The following is a 19,828-nucleotide window of genomic DNA, read 5'->3' on the forward strand; positions in this document are numbered from 1 at the left end:
CAAAAATCTAGTAATTCACAAAATGCTTTTTGAAGTGAAAAAACATGATTTCTAAAAAACGATTTAATTAAATGGAAATGTACCCTATTCTAAAAATTTCTACATTCCGGTTTTTAAAGCTTTATTCGACGTCAGGAAATATCAAGCAAAAACCTCCAAAACCAGTAACTGACTCGCTTCATTATATACACATGCAATAATATTAAGTTATCTCCGATCAAAAAAACGCAAATAATAGTGCCATTTTCGTAGACATTGAGAATTATAAAACAATCAATCATGCCAGAGAGAAACAAACACCTTCACTTACAAAAACTGACGCTAACGAAAACACCCTCCGGAGCAATACCTGGCCCAGGGTCAGCAGGAGGTAGCCTTCTCGAATAAATGTGACAAATACTATGGTCAGGGCATGACTAATTTGCCACATAATGCCAACGTCCATAGGTTGACTCTGAGAAACTACCATCCCCGGGCAGAAGGGGCGGGTGGAGGAGAGATTTAAAAACGAGGCCCCTCCCAGGCCGCCTCAAAATCTAGGGCCCAAAGATTCTTCTCCTCAGAGCTCCTCACCGTGTCTAGACTAGGGGCAAGCGACCATTTCTCAGGTAGAGGATGACGCACAAAGGAAAAACTGGCCATCCAGCATGAAGGACGAGGAAGCGCACGAAAACAGAGCGCACAGCTGAACGAGGAATCCACTTCGCCTAACCGATTCCTCTCCCGAGAAATCGCGAGATTTCTCGCCTTCACGGGATCTCAAGGCGAAACCTCGCGGCCTCTCAGACGAGGGTGGGTTAGCAGGGGCAGCTCCCAACCCCCGTCCCGGACCCACACAACACCTCGACCCCTGGCCCACCCCGGCAGTCACCGAGAACGGTCCCCCAGAGTGCCTAGGTTCTTCCGGAGCCCGACCGGATCCGGAAGCTTCTGGGAGCGAGGGGGTGGGACCGAAAAAACTCAAAAAAAGCGCGGCGAAAGCTAAAGGCCGGCGCAGGCTGAGAGGTGGTAGTCCGCAAGCCGGGCCGCGGCCGGTGCGATGGACTCTACTGCCTGCTTGAAGTCCTTGCTCCTGACTATCAGTCAGTACAAAGCCGTGAAGTCAGAGGCGAACGCCACTCAGCTTTTGCGGCATTTGGAGGTGAGAGGCTCTGGGGTGGAGGACAGATGGGGCTTCCCTAGTAATTCTTAGTTCACAGTGAGGCCGAGGAGTGGCGGCCTCAGCCTGGGAAAGAAAGGACGGTCCTTCGATCCGTCTGTTGTCTTTTCGTACTGGTAAAGGCGAGTGAGTGTCGGGGTTCCGCCGGCCGCAGCGAGAGGCAAGAGCGCCCACTGAAGGCTCTAGGAAAAGTGGGAGTGGGGCAAAAGGTTGGGAAGTTTAGGCTGTGTTTCGAGTAGGTAACGGAAAAAGCTCGGAGCTTTATCTTTTCCTTTGTTTCTAGTTTTGGTTTTTCTACGAAACCAAGCCCTCAATACACAGCTATTCTCAGTGACGGAAAGTCATGATTAAAACTTGGTTTTGCTCTTCGGTAATCTATAATTGAATTTGTTGCTTCCTGCTCTTATTTGAACTCGGGTTGAACTCAAACTTGAAAAACATTACTTCAACCTTAAGAAGCAGTTCCCCTTCCTAGTAAGCGTAATCCTTTTTCTTTACCAAAATACATTGCTCACAGTTTTTTAATCCTAGAATGCTGAATTGCCTTTTTTTCTGTTAGTTCTAGTGATATGTGTTCAGACGATACCATTTGTTTTAGGATCTTAATCTTCTGCTGTCATTTGTTTTGCATTTACGGAATTCAGACTAACATTGACCTCAGTTTAATTTTTTTAAAGCTGAGTTAAGGCTTATTTTAACTCTCTGTGTCACGGCTTTCTTCTGTTAAGACAGAATTGAACATAATTTTAAAATATATTGTATTTGTTATATTAACCCTATGACAAAAGACTAATGTGACAAAGATTTGTAAAATATTACAGAAAAAAAAATGATTTCAAGTAGTAGAGCAACAGCAGGTGTTAGTGAATCTGCTGTGGTATTAAATGTGTCTGTCTTTGTTGAGCTTCACTGGTGCTCCTCTTCTCCCTACTTCACGTGCCCATCTCCTAAGTACATTTGTTTTCTCTTTTTCATTCATTACTTAGGAAGTATCTGCAAACCTAATAATTAAGATGTTAGCTATTAAATGCTTAAGGCTTTGCTTCTGAATTAGCATAGACTCCAGAAGCCGCAGAATAAGCAGGGCCGTCAGTTTATTTTAAAAATTGGGAGTTAAGCATTTTGTATGCCGTTCTGAAACATTACCTTTCTTTGAATAAACAGGTAGGTTGTGCATTGAAAGAGATTTAAGGCCAGGCACAGTGGCTCACACCTGAAATCCCAACACTTTGGGAGGCCGAGGCGGGCGGAACACCTGAGGTCGGGAGTTCGAGACCAGCCTGGCCAACATGGCGAAACCCCATCTCTATTAAAATACAAAAATTATATGGGCGTGGCGTCTCTCTGTTGTCCCTGCTACTCAGGAGGCTAAGGCAGGAGAATCGCTTGAACTCAGGAGGCTGAGGTTGCAGTGAGTCAACATCGCATCACTGCACTCCAACACTCCAACATGGGTGACAGAGCGTGACTCCGTCTCAAAAAAACAAAAAAAGAGAGAGACTTAAACAAAATATGGGATGGGGCCTTTACTGTATTCCTAAACATTCAAGGGGTTTACAGAAAACTCTTCTACCGTTGTTGCAAAGGTATGAAGAGCACTGGCTTCAGGTTACTACTACAAAGGACTTTTTGTAATTAAGAGATAACACATACAGAGCATGAAGTGCATTAATCTTAAGTGAAGAGTTTGATAGTTTTTAATATATAGGTACTGTAGCTACCATATTGGTAACTAACATATAGGTAGAGTAGTAGCTACCACCTGTATCATGATATAGAATATTTCTAGCCCCATAGGGTTTCTTCATTGCCCCTTCACATAAGGTTCAGGTAAGTAGACTCATACAGTATGTACTCTTGTGTCTGGCCTTTTCCACTCAATATAATCTGTGAAATTCATGTTGCACAGGTACCACTACTTCATTTTTTTTTTATTATTATTGCATGTAGAGTTCTATTGTATAAGTGTACCACAGTTTACATATACTTGCCTGTTGATAGGCATTTGGGTTGTTTACATTTCTGGGTGGAATTATGAATAAAGCTGTTGAGACATTTCATACATTTTTGTGGATATATGCACACATTTATATACTTACGAGTAGAATTGTTAAGAGCATTGAGAAGGCCTGTGTTCTGTTTTAGTTGAAACTGTCAAACAATTTTCTGAAATAGGCCATTTTACCTTCCCACTAGCAATATGTGAAATTTGCCATCACTCATCCACACCAAACCTTGATGTTTTCATATTTCTTAACTTTAACCATTTTGGTTGACAGTATTTGCATTTTTAATGGTGAATGTCTTTGTGCAGACTTCATGAGTGCGAGATCTGAGTATGCAGAGAGAGATAGGTATCATGTGAAAGGAGATTATTCATTCTTCTGTACTTTTCCCACCCTTTTTTATAGCCCCATGCAGAGTGTAGGCTTTGAATGTTTGATGACTGGCAAAGCGGAGCTAATCTGATTTTTAATGATGGTATTTCATAGCACTAATTTTGTGTAGTGATTAAAAGCATGAATTCAGGGACCAAGCTGCCTGGGTATGAATTCCAGTTGTGCTTCTTTACTATCAGTGTGTGCCTCAGTTTACTCATCTGCAAAACAAAATAGTGGTACCTACCTTACAGAGTTATTATGAAGATGAAAAGAGTTCACATATGTAAAGTGCCTAGATCGATGCCTAGGCCAGAATAAGCGCTATATAAGTATTAGTTATTATTAAAATAAATTATCTTTGTATTAAGACATTCAGTGTATATGAGTAAAGGGAAAAACTTGTAAAGCAATTTTTATTTTACCTAGTACATATAATTATTACGTGTTAGACAATTTATGTCATTGAGATACAGGACCAATCCTGTAGAGAATCATTTCTAAAACAGAAAATGTCTTCCTCTGGAGAGCTAGATTTATAAATAAGCAACAGGGTAATGCCCAGAGTATTTCCTACCCCAGAATATCTGTTACTGGTGTCTGTACTTTCATATTTGGACTTATTTTTTCTCTTATAGACTTTAGTAATGTTAAAACACTCCCTGGGAACAGATAATGTGAAACTTTTATCAGCAAAGCTTTAGAAGAAAAACTGATGTGGGTGAGAGAACAAAGGGAGGATACAGAAAGGAAAGTTTAGAGGGATGCTAAAGCAGCCTGCTTAGGCTTGATCTTATTAAAATAAGTATTCAGGACAGATTTAGTCTTATTCTAAGGTAACTAATGGTTTTTCTATCTTTGTAGAAAAGATATGCTTTATAATAAATACATCTCTAAAGTGTGTTGAAAATTCATGCTTTGTGACAACTACTTTTGGCCTTCAGTTCCAGCTTTACCTCCTCTCTTCTCTCTCACTGTGTGTGTGTGTGTGTGTGTGTGTGTGTGTGTGTGTCTGTGCATGCATGTATGTGACTTATAGATTACAAGAAAGTAAAAGAAAATGGAATAATCAGAAATAAAATTTTTCAATGCTTTGCCTGCTACTTCAAAAAAGACTCACTTTTCACTTCCTTCTTTGTACTCCCTTAACTTCTGAGCTCACCTATTGTCTTTGGGAAGGAGCAGAAGGAATAATCCCATAGCTACCCTCTGGGCTTCATTTTTCATTTTTCTCCCTCAAAGTGAGTAGAATGTACTAGAATTTATTTGCAAAGTAAATATATTGGTAGTAAAGTGCAGATTTGTAGGCTATGCCTTCATTGCATGTTCAATGTAGTGTGAAGGAGAAATATTGCCAGGAACTCAAAAGTTTGCTAACTTAGGAAATAGAAATATAATGTACTGTAGGGTAGTATAATAGGCAGACCTAACCGAGATAGTGTAAGAAGCTAAGAAAAGCTTCCTGGTGGAAATTATTTTAAACTGAGATCCAAATGATTACTTTAGCTAGTGAGGGAGGGATTAGGGAATTGATAGGTAAACTAGGCAGGGGTGAATTTTTCACAACATGTGTGAAATTTTTAAATTGGGAAGGTAGCAGTGGCACTTTGAAGGAACTGAGTGTATTTGAAATGGAGAAGAGATAAAAATTGCCATCTCTTAACCAACACATTTTGATTACTATTTTATAGGTAATTTCTGGACAGAAACTCACACGACTATTTACATCAAATCAGATATTAACAAGTGAATGCTTGAGTTGCCTTGTAGAGCTACTTGAAGACCCCAACATAAGTGCTTCACTGATCTTAAGTATTATTGGTTTGCTGTCTCAACTAGGTAATGCATTTAATTTCTCTTTTTTAGTTTTTGGAAGATGTATGAACAATATTTTAAAGTGCAGGCTTAGTTATAGAATCTCTTAAAGAATGATTCGCCTTCAAAGACTTCTCAATCTAATGCTCATTTTGAATCTTTTGAAAGAGGGAAATATTTTATGCAGCATTTCTAAAAATATTGGACCAAGGAATCTGAAGCGTGTGAAAGGTTCAGTGTTCTACAGAGAAGAATGCACTTTGGGAAATACTGGACTACTTTCGAATTAAAAAACAAAACCCCACACGTAATGTCAGTATTAAATACACCACTAGAAAGTCATAGCTACTGATCAAAGAATCATCTTTTGTAATAGATTACACTGAATTTAGAACTAAAGGTAAAAGTACTGATGTTAGTTTTTCTATCTTTTCACCATATCTTTAGTTTTTTTTTTTTAAGACAGTCTCGCTCTGTTGCCCAGGCTAGAGTGCAGTGGTGCAATCTCTGCTCACTGCAAGCCCCGCCTCCCAGGTTCACGTCATTCTCCTGCCTTAGCCTCCCAAGTAGCTGGGACTACAGGCGCCCACCACCACACCTGGCTAATTTTTTGTGTTTTTAGTAGAGACGGGGTTTCACTGTGTTTGCCAGGATGGTCTCGATCTCCTGACCTTGTGTTCCACCTTGGCCTCCCAAAGTGCTGGGATTACAGGCGTGAGCCACCGCGCCCGGCCTGGTTTTTGAATGTTCATTTAGTGGTCACTTTACCCCAATTTGGGGCAGAGCAGTAGGGATATTTCTTTGTGTGATTATAATAATAATATATGCATAGTTTAAAAAATTCTAGTGATCCAGAAGTATTAACACAGAGCAGCATTGTCCAATAGAATTTTCTTCAGTGACAGAATGGTTTTAAAACTGTGTTATCCAATATAGCAGCCACTAGCCACATGGAGCTATTAAGCATTTGAAATGTGGGTAATAGACTAAGGAACTGAATCTTTAATTTTAATTAATCTCAATTTAAATAGCCACATGAAGGCTAGTGGCTGCCAAATTAGACAGCCCAGGCATAGAGTAAAATGGGATTAGCCTGTACCCATTACCACCAGCCCTCATCTTTTCAGCTTTGGGGATATAATCTCATTTCATGGCTTGATATGTCTCTTTGCAGATATTTTTCTATGCTGTAACAAAACCATAATTTTGGATCTTTAATTGGTTGTTTTTAGCACAAATGGTGTTGTGGAACACCAGATGTTTCTTTCCATATCGGTGTCTGTAATAGCTGCCTAGTGCCATAATTACAGGGTACTGTAATTTATTCAACTATTCCCCTAATAGTGGATACTCAAAGTTCTTTAAGTTTTGGTATTGGAATCAATAGTGCAGTGAACATTCTATGTAATTTTGCTCAAATATTAGTGTGTTTCTAGTAAATTCCTTTAGAATTTCTAGATCATTCTAAAATTTGATAACCATTACTAAATTGCTTTCCAAAAAGATTCTTCCACTTCTAACATCCACCAACAGTTTGAATGAATATGCCAGTCACTTCCAACATTTATACTTTAGAAGCATTTGGAGTTTACAAAAAAATTGAAATGATAATCTTTTTAAATTTTTTCACAGATACATAATATTTATACAAACTTATGGGGTACATATGATATTTTGTTACCTGCATAGAGTATGTGATGATCAATTCAGGGTATTTAGGATATCCATCACAAACAAAGATTTATCATTTCTATGTATTTAGAACATTTCAAGTCTTCACTTGTAACTATTTTGAAATATACAATACATTGTTAACTATAGTCACCTTACTCTCCTATCAAACATTAGAACTTATTCCATCTGATTGTGTGTTTATATCCATTAACCAATCTGTCTTCATCTCACCCACTAACGGCTCCCCCTCCTCACCCTTCCCATCACCACATACTCACCCATATTCTTCCCAGCCTCTGGTAACTGTCATTTTCCACTTCCATGAGATCAACTTTTTTAGCTCCTACACATGAATGAATACATGCAATATTTTTCTTTCTGTGTCTGGCTTATTTCACTTAACATAATGGCCTTCAGTTCCACCCATGTTGCTGCAAATGACATGCATTCTTTTATATAGCCAAATAGTATTCCATTGTGTAAATATACCATAAAGTGACAATCTTTTAATATTCAAAGTAAGAGATTTTAATTTGATACTAAAATAAATTAGTATCAAAGAAAAAGCTTGCTACAAATGTGTAAAGTTTTTTCTTTGATACTAGTTTATTTTACATAGAGAAATCGTTTGAATTTCTGAATTAGAGGGTTATGGAAAAGAAAACAGCCATATCATACTTTTTAAATGATAAAGTCATATGAAATAAATTCTGTATGAATTATCTGTGAAAACCTTATAAGAAAATGATATATTTTGTGCTATTTTATTTTAACTTACAGCTGTAGACAATGAAACCAGAGATTGTCTTCAGAATACATATAATCTGAATAGTGTGCTGGCAGGAGTGGTTTGTCGGAGCAGCCACACTGATTCGGTGTTTTTGCAGGTATACACACCCACACAGTATATTCCCCTTTCCTTATTGTCAGATCAAAATTGATAGTTTCTGTCATAAACTGCTGACTTACAGTGTATATGTGCTATGTAATAAATACTACATAATTAGGCACAGTTCATCTGATTAAAAGCTGGTTGCACACATACTACAATTTAAATATTTCTAGAGAAGAGGAGCTTATCCATTTCTAGCACCATTATTGAAGAAAAACAAATCTGCATTGTAACTGCTTTGACTTATAAACACAGATGTCTGTGTTTTGAGACATAAGCTATTTATATTAAAATTGTAATGTGAGTTGGCATCTAGTCTCAGTCTGTGGAGGAAACGTTCTACAAAAATTAAAGCTATAGATATAGTTTATTTAATATAGATTCAAAGCTCTTCATATTTCATTGACTCTAAAATGTCATCAGTTGTAAGAAAGAAAAACATCACAAATTGACATGCAGTTTTAGAGATGATAAAATGTGAAGAAGGGTATCTTCTAATTGGTGGACTACATGTGTTTCAACCTGCATTCAAGTTTAAGATGACTAAGTGAACAAGGTTGATAACTATGTTCTGAGACAGAATACATAGAAATGTGTGAATTGAGAGAAGAGCCCTAAAGTTCTTGCATTACTTTATATGTGTTTTTTTAAAAAATTGTTTTAGGTAATGGAAAAGGACATGCTCAGAATGTGTCTGATAGTCCATTATTTTAAGCAGGCGATGTTTTTATATGTTTATATTTATAACTATTTTCTTATTCTCAGTGCATTCAACTTCTACAGAAGTTAACATATAATGTCAAAATTTTCTATTCTGGTGCCAATATAGATGAATTAATTACGTTCCTGATAGATCACATGTGAGTATGCAATCAAACATAAAACCAAATAGTCTATTTGTTTATTTTTAAACTATAACCATGTGCTAGATCAATTTTCTTAGATAATATTTTCTAACTATGTAAATTGAGTGAGACTCCGATTCTTATTTGTTCTGCCCAGATGATTTTAAGGATCAAAAGTTGTAAAAGTATGTGACCTCATTCATTGGTGAAAAAATGTAAAAAGGAAAAAAATTGTAAAGCAGCTTTAATTTTCATAAGAAAAATGTATGGACTGAATTGATTTGGCCAGAAGAAAATTGCTGAAACTGAAAATTGTGTAGTTATTCTTGTAGGAAAATATACTGATGAAACAGCACGTGGTCCCCGCTGACAGTTATTTCCAGGTTTTCATGATGGAATTGAATAGGGTAATTTGGTTTTAAAACAAGAGATAAATGATCAATACTGTTTAGAGTTTCCCTGGCTTCTCATGTTAATTAGATTTTTTTTTTTTTGGCCTGTAAAAAGGAAAAGTATAAACTTAACTATATCGTTTTGACTTAGAATGACGTTAATGCTTTTTTTCTTTTACTATTTTTTCTTTAAACAAAACACTAATGTAAAACAACAGTCAATCTTCTGAAGATGAGTTAAAAATGCCTTGTCTAGGATTATTGGCAAATCTTTGTCGGCACAATCTTTCTGTTCAAACACACATAAAGACATTGGTAAGAAGTTTATTTCTTTTTGATTTTGTTGTTTTATGGTAGATTCTCTGCTTAAAGAAAATTGTATTTATCTTTTTCTTTAAAACAAATTTGAACAAGGATTCTGTGTCTTACCGGCTGACCCATCAAAATTAAGAGTCAGATTGACATATAAATAACTTGAAGCACTTCAGCCTTCCTGTATGTTGTATTGAAGGCTGTGTGTTAATGGTTAATGCAAATACTTAAGTTTTCCTTAGCATGGCATCCCAAAATACACTGAGTAGTACAAGAATTACTAAATTATTTTGTGCTCTTAGAAGGGAGGCACATCACTGGCAGTCCCATTTACCTCAGTCTTGTGTTTCCACAAAATCAATGGCAACTCCAACAGAAAGATTCATGAGTTTAGTGCTCAGTATGAACCAACAGTACTTGTGATAAGTGAAGACACACAAATGAATTTAACTGAATCACTTTTAGAAGTATATTAAATTGGCCAGGCACAGTGGCTCACGCCTGTAATCCCAGCACTTTGGGAGGCCGAGGTGGGCGGATCACAAGGTCAGGAGATCGAGACCATCTTGGCCAACATCATGAACCCCGTCTCTACCAAAATAAAAAAAATTAGCCAGGCGTGGTGGCACACACCTGTAGTCCCAGCTACTCGGGAAGCTGAGGCAGTAGAATCGCTTGAACCCGGGAGGTGGAGGTTGCAGTGAGCCGAGATCACGCCACTGCACTCCAGCCTGGTGACAGAGTAAGACTACATCCTAAAAAAAAAAAAGTATATTAAATCAAGCAAGTTAGTGATTCTTTAAGGTGCTTTGTGAACAGTTTCCCTGCTGTGCTATTCAGCATTACCTGTTTGATTTTAAATTTAATATCTCACTTGTTCAAGTGCTACATTTTTCTACCCTGGTCCTACGTTGTAGGTGGAGTTACTGTGTGTGTGTGTGTGTGTGTGTGTGTGTGTGCGCGCGCGCGCACATGTATGTATAGTGTGTGTGTTTCAATTTCTGAATTGAAAAAAAAAGTTCATATTTAGGAAACACTTAAATATAAGGAAGAATAAACATTTGCTCATAGTTCCATGTGTAGAAACTTCTTCACCAAGATTGTGTCTATCTATACGACTGTCAGCAATATAGAAAGTACCCATCTCGCTCACACCTGCAATCTCTTAAATCTAAATGATAATCAGCAGCAAATATGGCAAAGTTAATTGCTGCTCCACGGTGTGTAATGTAAAACAAATTCTTAAATTTGCTGAATTTTTTTTGCTTTCACCACAATTATGAGTTCCTCATTACAGTTCTTTTGTTAACACAAATGCTCAACAACTTTTCCTGCAGTATTTAAGGTAGCTCTTTTGTTTCCACTCTGCATGTATCCCTTTATTAGAATTGACACCCTGATTTACCATCATTGAATTATTTATTCTAAGGTGACAAAACTATGGAAATATTTATCTCCCACTCATTTGCACACATTTACCAAATTATTTTTTTCTCTGGGTACTCTGTATATAACAATTTTTGAATTTAAATTTATCTCTGATCTAAATGTCTTCTGTAAAACATTTATCTTTTAAATGCAAGAATCATTTAATAGAGTTGATAATGATGTTTAAAAAAGTTTGCCCACTCTGTGCAGGATATACTTTTTAAACCAAAATATAAAATTTATAATTCTAATTTATTTTTTAACTTTTTTTTCCTCAGAGTAATGTGAAATCTTTTTATCGAACTCTTATCACCTTGTTGGCCCATAGCAGTTTAACTGTGGTTGTGTTTGCGCTTTCAATATTATCCAGTTTGACATTAAATGAAGAGGTGGGGGAAAAGGTAAATACGATTTTTCAAATTTATTCTGAAGTTTCTAGTCTTATATTTTAAAAGTCACTGAGACTTTTTTATTTTTACCTTTTAGGATGGTGTCAACTTAATTTTTTATGTAATATGCTTTTCTAATTTGTCCTTAAGCTATTCCATGCTCGAAATATTCATCAGACTTTTCAACTAATATTTAATATTCTCATAAACGGTGATGGCACTCTAACTAGAAAGTATTCAGTTGACCTACTGATGGATCTCCTTAAGAATCCTAAAATTGCTGATTATCTCACCAGGTATGATTCACTTCAGTCAATTTTAGAACTTTTTTTTTTTTTAATCAAGATGTGTTGGTTATAAACGAAATTGTCTTCTTAAAATATAGTAAACTTGAAGTCTACTGACTTGGAGTCTACCGGACGAAAATGTTTTGATGTGCTTTACTCGCACTCTTTTTTCTTTCCTATACTGAAATGGAAAGTATAACAAAGTCATTGTCTATGTGTGTATTTCAGTCTTTGCTTTAGATCAATAGGGTTGTGCCATTCTCCAAAATATAGACATCTTGGCTAACTTATTTTAAAACCAGTTTTAAAACTTAAGCAGCATTATGATTATTTGAAAGAATATTTTTATTATAGGGACAATAAAAATATTTCTACATAAATTATAAATAAATGAAACATAGTGTTGAAACATTGATGTCATTATGTTTGTGTCTTTATTTTTTGTATAAAAATGGATAATGTTTCCTTTGGTGTGTGCCTCTTTTCATAGGTAAAATAGGAACACATGTTCATATGTCCTTTCTATCTCAGTATATTTCATATGATCATTTATGTTTTAAGATCAGGTAGTAATTGTGTTCCAACGAGCTTGTGGCCTTTTTGCATTCTAAGTTAAATTTTGCTGGGGCCTATGCCGCTTTGTCATACTAAATTAGGAAATAATTAAAATTGTTTCAAAGAGTTTGACATACAAGAAAACATTTACTGAGCTCCACCTATGATCAGGCACTTAGCAGCAACAGGCTGTGAAGACACAGTCCGTGATGTTTAAGAAACATAGAATCTAACAGTTTTATTTTAATAAAAGCTAAGCACTAGGGCAAACTCGACCACTGTTCATATGGCTCAGCAGATTTTTGCAAAACCAAGAAGCATTCACTTTAGCATTTCACTTTTTCTTTTCTTAGGAACCTCTAGATAGGTGAACTATTTCTTCCAGAGTGCCTTCCCATGACCTGCCTTCCCTTCATCTGTTGTGAGACTTTCCCAATATCCATGTATATCTATTCTAGCCACCAGAGAGTGCTTATTCAGCATCTTCATAGTAAACAGAAAAATTCTTTTGAATAAACCTCTTCTGGAAGACTAAAAGATAATCCAGTTTAGCATAAATAAGAGGTTGCGTAATCATTTCTTCTGTAAATCTCTCAGTTCTGTTACCTATTTTATACTCTATCCATCATAGAACCCCAGAATTACCTCTGGCAACTCCTCTTGTTTATCTGGTATGCCATTGAACAATAACTCTGTCCTGAATCTCTTCCAAAGTCAAACTTACTGCATAGTTACTAATTAGAGCTTGAGAAAATCCCACAACTTTACCTGGGCCAGACCTCTCATATTTACTTGTCAGCTTTCTCATTTCCTCCAATGGGTCTTCAAATTTATTTATTTAGAGACAGAGTCTCACTCTATTGCCCAGGCTGGAATGCAGTGGTGTGATCCTGGCTCACTGCAACCTCCGCCTCCTGGGTTCAAGTGATTCTCTTGCCTTGGCCTCCCACATAGCTGGGATTACAGGCACACATCACCATGCCCACCTAATTTTTGTATTTTATTAGAGAAGGGATTTCACCATGTTGGCCAGGCTGGGCTTGAACTCCTGACCTCAAGCAATCCACCTGCTTCAGCCTCCCAAAGTGCTGGGATTACAGGCGTGAGCTGCTGGCCCGACTGGTCTTTGAAATTTTTTATTTTTCTCTTGCTGCCTTTTATGCAGAAGATGACCTTATCTTTGTTTCACAGAAAAAAAAAAATATCTAAATCAAGCCCCATTTGATTGGAGCTCCCCCAAATCCTTGCCACTTAACAAACTTACCTATGTTTATACCAAATTCTTAGTTTCATCCTGTTTCACTCATAAATACGTACTGTTACTCTATGGATTGTCTCATTTTGTCTTTTCTGAAGCTGTTGCTCCTCTCTTTTCAGGGCCTCCTATTCAGTTGATCCTTCCCCTTTATAAATATGCTCAAAACTTTTTCTTCAACCAGATATCCCTTTTAAAATCTTTGACCTACCATTGCATTCAAGGTGAATATCCAAATTTTCAGTATAGCCCTTCAAAATCTGTTTCCTAACAACCTCTCAACCTTATTTCTTCATACATTTTGTTTTTTTGTCTAATCATATCAGACAATAAATAGAACTTCCAGCTTACTAGAAATGCCCTTTCATGTATCCATGTGCTATTTCCTCTAGAGTATTTCCTCTGGAAGACTAGAATGCTTTCTCCTTTATATATTTTTTTTAAGACTCAAGTCTGGGTTTAATACTGAGACAATATTCTTTGTTCCATAGTGTCCCATACATTCCTCCATGATATCACTGTGTTTTATATTACCTTGTATTATCTCTTTCTGTCCTTCTCCTTCATCTTCAGACTGTGATCTCCCTGTCAGGGCACCATCTCCCAAATCTAGGATACATCAGTCACATAGAGTATAATGCTAGGGGTACCTCAGTACTTCTTGGAGTTGTGTAACATGAGTTGCTGCCCCTTACTTCTTTATTTGCAGAGACTAATTTAATGCCTGGCAATTTTAGGTGCTTTATAAAAAGTAGCTGTATAATTTATTAGGATATTCTTCTGTCCTTTGAATTTTTACATAAAGTGAACACAGTCTTAAAAAAATACAGCAATTGAGGCACTGAAAATTTTAATGATTTATTTATTGCCACATGAATCACTGTTTTAATAAATGACAGAGCCAATTTATGTATATCATAATTGTAAGATATATTACAAGTTTTAAGTATAAACTTTACAAGAGTGTGTTCTATATTAGAAGCCCAAATAAATAGATGAACGAAAATACACATAAATTTTATGTTTATCTTGTAGATAAATCCCTTTAGATGTATCAATTTTATAATTATCATTTGATGTATATTTTTATTTTAAACCTAGATATGAGCACTTTGCTTCATGTCTTAATCAAGTATTAGGTCTTCTTAATGGAAAGGATCCTGATTCCTCTTCAAAGGTATGTAAAAACATGACTTTTCATTTAAACTTTTAAAAAACTGTAAAATGCAGAAAAATCCAAATGCACAGGCTCTCTATATTTTTACAATATGGACATAATTATGTCGCCAGTGTCTAGATCAGGATGTAGAATGTTACCAGTATTTGTGGTCCCTTTTAGTCAGTACCTACCCCTTCCTATTCCTTACTTTACCAAGGGTAACTGCTCTAACCACTACACTGACTTCTAACAGCATACATATATGTGTATATGTATGTATATATACATATATGTGTGTATATGTATGTATATATACATATATATTTTGGAACTTTATATAAATAAAAGCATATAATACATATATTTTCTGTCTAGACTTTCTTTGGTTCAATATAATATGATGAGATTCACTCGTTTCATATAGTTGTAGATTGCTAGATTGGTTCTTTTTTTGGACAGGGAGTATGATTTATTGGTGAGCATGAGTAAGGGGACATTACAGTGAACGCCCTCTTGGATGTAGTGCTCACCACTTGTCCGGGGGCCACATTTTAGGATGTATTTGACCTCACAGCCATCTGGGATGAGTCACTGCTCAGCCTCCATGTCTTCAAATTTATCCACATTAAATTTAGTAAAGCCCCACTTTGAGATGTGGATCTTTGGGCAGCCAGGGACCTTGAACTTGGCCTTGCATGGGGCCTTAGTTGCATGCTCCTTATCTTGCAGATTTGTGTGGATGGACATGATGACTTGGCCACTGTGAACCCTGGCCACTGTGCCCTGGGGGCTTTCCAAAGACACCTTGCGTAATGCCTCTCCGAGGCCTAGATGGGGGACAGCAGGAGATCAGAGACATGAATGTACATTGGAAAGGGCTGTCTCTAAGGTTTCTTAGGCCAGCCCATACAAGCAACAGGCTGTGTACGCTACCAATGAGGCAGCTGTTTGCAGCCATTGCACACTGGGCCCCCAGGAGGAAAGGAGCACAATTGGTGTTCTTTTGTTTATAAACATCAGCTGTTACGAAGAAACCTGCATTTACCGTTTTCTGCATGTCTTTTGGTGAGCTTATGGACATGCTTGTCTTAGCTTTATATCTAGGAGTGGAATCACTATGTCATAGGATATGTATATGTTCAGTAGGCACTATGAAACAGTTTTCAAAAAAAGTCAGTTGGACCAGTGTATGAATATTTGGTCAGTCTGCATTCTTGCCAGCAGTTGATATTTTTCACTTTTTCATTTTAGCAATTCTAATGGCTATACAGTAGTATTGCATTATAATTTAAATTAATATTTTATTAGTAAAAATCATTTTACATATTCATTTGTCATTTGTATATTCTTTGACGTGCCTGTTTATGTCTCCTGCTCATTTGTTTAATGCATTGTCTTTTACTTATAAGTAGGAAGAGTTATTTTGGAGTCTTTTGAAGGGTATATAACATGCAAATATTTTCTTCCATTCTGTGAGTTGCCTTTTTACTCATCTAATGGTGCCTTGATTTTAACATAGATCAATTTAGTGTTTATTGTGTTCCATTTAGGAACTCTTGGCCTATTCCAAAGTCACAAAGATGGACTCCATTGTTTTCCTCTAAAAGCTTCCTAGTTTTTTTTTAACTTTCACATGTAGATCTGTAATCCTCCTACAAGTGACTTTTGTGTCTGTTGTGAAGCAGGACTTTTCCAGGTCAGCCTTTACCTTACAGGTTTTTACAGAAGAAAAAAATTAGAATGACTGAGCTAATCATTTGCAACAATGATCTAAAAGATGGTAGAAAGGTTGAAACAGTACAAAATTTGTTACTTAACAATATTTTCTTTTTATTTTGATCCCTAGAATTTCTAAATTCCTTTCTCATATGCAATATGAGAACTATTTCTAATTAGTATCTAAATGGATCTTAATGAAGTGACTCTCATGCAATATGAGAACTATTTCTAGTTAGTGTCTAAATGGATCTTAATAAAGTGGCTAGGAATCTGTAATATAAGTGCTAAATAAAGATTATTGGAATAGAAACACAGCAAGGGAAAAATCTAATAATCGAATCTAAAGGTATTAAACAATCTCAGGGAATTTAGGAGGTCAGGTAGCACAGGGGAGTAGAAGCATTCTATGGGTATCAAAATCGGAAAGAGAATGGAAAAGTAAAAAATAAAAATAAATAAAAACTTAAAATTTAATTTTTTAAAGTAAAAAATAATTCACGTTATGATAGAAGTGGGGAGCAGTGAAAGCAAAATACATCTTTGTGGGGAAGATACAGTTGAGTGTCTTTTTAAATATATAATAGTATATAGTGTCTTTGATTATAAGGCCAGTATAACCTTGATAGCAAAACCTGACAAGGATACTACAACAAATGAAAATTATAGCTCAATATCTTTCATGAACATATTGCAAAAATTCTAAACAAAACATTAGCAAATCAAAATCAGTGACACATAAAAAGGATCATGTCTTATTACCAAATGAGGTTTATTCCAGGAATGCACAGATGGTTTAACATTTAGAAATTAATATAATTTCCCACATTAACAAAAAGGCAGATAAATTATATTATCTCATTAAAGGTGGAATAGCATTTGATAAAATTTAACACCTATTCATGATAAAGATTAGCACACTAGGAATAAACCGTAACTTCCTTTCCCTGATAGAGTAATTACCTAAAATCTACTGCATCATCTTTTTAAGTGGCAAATTATTGAAGGCTTTCCTCAAGATAAGGAATAAGAAAAGAATGTCCATTATCACCAGTGATGTTCAGCTTAGTATTGGTGGTCCCAACCAGCCCAATAAGGCAAGATAAAGTAAAAAGGTACAGAGATTGGAAAGGAAGAAATAAAACTCACTATTCAGATGACATGAGAGTATAGAAAATCTAAAATCTGTGGAAATCATTATAAAACTTAAGTGAATCTATTTAACAAATTGGCTGGATATGAGATCAGTAAATATATGTTTTATTTATATTTTCGTGACAAATAGAACATGAAGTTTTTAAATGATGCTATTTACTGATTTTTTAAAAATGTCAGGTGCTTAGGGGATTAAAGACAGTGCAATATTTTGTCATAATGATAGCCCAGTGGGACAGAATGGAGCAGAACCAAACTCACAGCATATGGTCTCCTGATTGACAACAGTAGAGTCTTGAAGGTATGGTCATTTCAATAAATGACACTGAGTCAATTGAATATACATATGGGGAAAAACTGAATCTTGACCCCCTACCTCATACCAAATGCAAAAATCAGTATAAGACAGGTTGTAGATTTAATTGTGAAAAGTAAAAATAATGAAGGTTTTAGAAGAGTCACCTAACAGAGTATCTTCATGGCCTTGGGGTAGACAATGATTTTCTTAAACGAGAAACAAAAGCACTAACTATGCAGTAGAAAAGTCTGTAAGTTGGGCTACATTAAAATTAAGTTTCTATTCATGAAGAGACCACTAATAAAAGAATGAAAAGCCAAAGAATGGGAATAGATAACTACAATGCATATATGTAACAAAGGACTCTTATCCAAAATGTATTATTTTTCTATGCTGTATGTATATATCAGAAAAAACACAGAGCCCAACAGATACTTGAGCAAAAAAGTTGAATTGGTCAATAAACATGAAGTGATTGTACCACTTTATCAATCTTCAGGGAAATGCAGATTTAAACGGTAGTATGATACCATCTGACACCCACCAGTTGATTAAAATGAAAAATAAGGAAAATAGCAAACATACCATAACTCTCATTTAGTACTCATGGTACAACCAATTATGAAAACTGGTATCTGTTAATACTGGGCATATGTATAAACTATGACCCAGAAATCTCACTTACAGGTATTTATCACAAAGAATTGTATACATGTGTGCAAAATGTAGTACTGCTCCTAATAGGTAACAATGATAATCCAAATGCCATCAACAGGGGAATATGTTCATTTTGGGAAAGTCATCTAACTCTGCACTAGTAATTAGTTTTTTTACTTTTATATGTGTACATTAAAAGAAAACTAGTGTATATGGAAAGCTATCTGCTTGTATGTTTATAACAGACATCTGGTAAGATACACAAACAATTGGTAACATTACTTGCCTACAGGGTTTATCTTTTGAACCAGGTGAATGTATTGCCTATTCAAAAATAAATATACATTATGTAATGACGTTTTAGTCAATGACAGACAAATACTTCTTATTGTCTATGACATTATGGGCATTCTAACATGGTGGTGCAATGCATTACATGTGTTTGTGGTGATGCTGGTGTAAACAAACCTACTGAACTGCCAGCTGTATAAAAGTATAGCACATATTAAGATTGTGTACAGTACATAGTATTTTGATAAGGGTGTTACCACTTATTCTTTGTTATTTTAGAGTGTGCTTCTACTTATAAAAAGTTAACTGTAAAACAGCCAGGCAGGTCTTTCAGGACCTATTCTCAAAGAAGGTATTGTTGTTATTAGAGATGACAACTCCCTGTGTGTTATTGCCCCTGAAGACCTTCCAGTGGGACAATATGTGGAGGTGGAAGTGGTATTGATTACCCTGGGCCTGTGTAGACCTGGGCTGATGTATGTGTTTGTGTCTTTGTTTTTAACAAAAAAAGTTTTAAAAGAAAGAACCAACATTTTAAAAATAGAAAAACAACTGGTAGAATACAGATGTAAATAAAGTATTTTTATATAGCCGCACAGTGTGTTTCTCTTACTACAAAAGAGTCAAAAACTTTATAAATGGACACGCTTATAAAGTTAAAAAGTTATAGTAAGCTAAGTTTAATTTATTAGAGAAATTTTAAAAAATAGTGTGACTTAAGCATACAGTCTTTATGAAGTCTACAGCAATATACAGTAATGTGGTGCCTTTACATTCACTCACTACTCAGTCATTAACTCACCCAGAGCAACTTCCAGTCCTGCAAGTGTCCTATATGGGTGTACCGTTTTTAATCTTTTATACTGTATTTTTCTATGTTTAGATACACAAGTACTTACAATTGTGTTATAGTTGCCTGCAGTATTTAGTACAGTAATATTCTGTACAGGTTTGTAGCCCCTGGGCAATAAAGGGATGTAGTAGACTCTACCATCTAGGTTTGTGTACGTACACTCATGTTCACACAACAAAATTAATGATGCATTAAGCAACATATGCATCACTAAGTGACACATGACTGTGCTATAGTTTATATTTATTAAAGATTATCATTTGTTACAGTAAATGCTAATGGACTGGATTCTCTTAAATTCAGATATTATCAAGTTGA

General features: G+C 35.8%; 2 protein-coding genes and 1 non-coding gene across 23 annotated transcripts in view; 1 reads left to right on the forward strand and 2 right to left on the reverse strand.

Moving 5' to 3' along the window:
* Positions 1-922, reverse strand: part of DZIP3 (DAZ interacting zinc finger protein 3) — a 97,935-nt gene extending 97,013 nt beyond the window's left edge. For 12 of the 18 annotated variants that reach the window (XR_012431716.1, XR_012431719.1, XR_012431718.1 and 9 more), the window contains exon 1: positions 574-922. The gene's annotated coding sequence lies outside the window, so the exon portion shown is untranslated. Of the gene's footprint in view, positions 1-310 lie in introns of all 18 variants that reach the window. The other 6 variants (XM_074033514.1, XM_015446472.4, XM_074033512.1 and 3 more) reach the window with 3 other exon arrangements.
* The window catches only part of CIP2A (cellular inhibitor of PP2A), a 40,985-nt gene continuing 21,933 nt past the window's right edge, over positions 777-19,828 (forward strand). For 2 of the 4 annotated variants that reach the window (XM_005548220.5, XM_045385407.3), the window contains exons 1-8: positions 777-1,141; positions 5,229-5,376; positions 7,807-7,913; positions 8,684-8,778; positions 9,374-9,470; positions 11,174-11,296; positions 11,435-11,580; positions 14,483-14,558. In XM_005548220.5, coding sequence (XP_005548277.2) covers positions 1,040-1,141; positions 5,229-5,376; positions 7,807-7,913; positions 8,684-8,778; positions 9,374-9,470; positions 11,174-11,296; positions 11,435-11,580; positions 14,483-14,558 — 894 coding nt within the window. In that variant the 5' untranslated portion in view covers positions 777-1,039. Of the gene's footprint in view, positions 1,142-5,228; positions 5,377-7,806; positions 7,914-8,683; positions 8,779-9,373; positions 9,471-11,173; positions 11,297-11,434; positions 11,581-14,482; positions 14,559-19,828 lie in introns of those variants that run through there. The other 2 variants (XM_065539226.2, XM_074033517.1) reach the window with 2 other exon arrangements.
* LOC123572057 (small nucleolar RNA SNORA70) lies at positions 15,417-15,551 on the reverse strand. Its single transcript, XR_006696397.1, has one exon. It is a non-coding gene; the product is annotated as a small nucleolar RNA SNORA70 (small nucleolar RNA).

The sequence above is a fragment of the Macaca fascicularis genome, chromosome 2, assembly GCF_037993035.2.
Source record: "Macaca fascicularis isolate 582-1 chromosome 2, T2T-MFA8v1.1".
In the NCBI taxonomy this organism is placed as follows: Eukaryota; Metazoa; Chordata; class Mammalia; order Primates; family Cercopithecidae; genus Macaca; species Macaca fascicularis.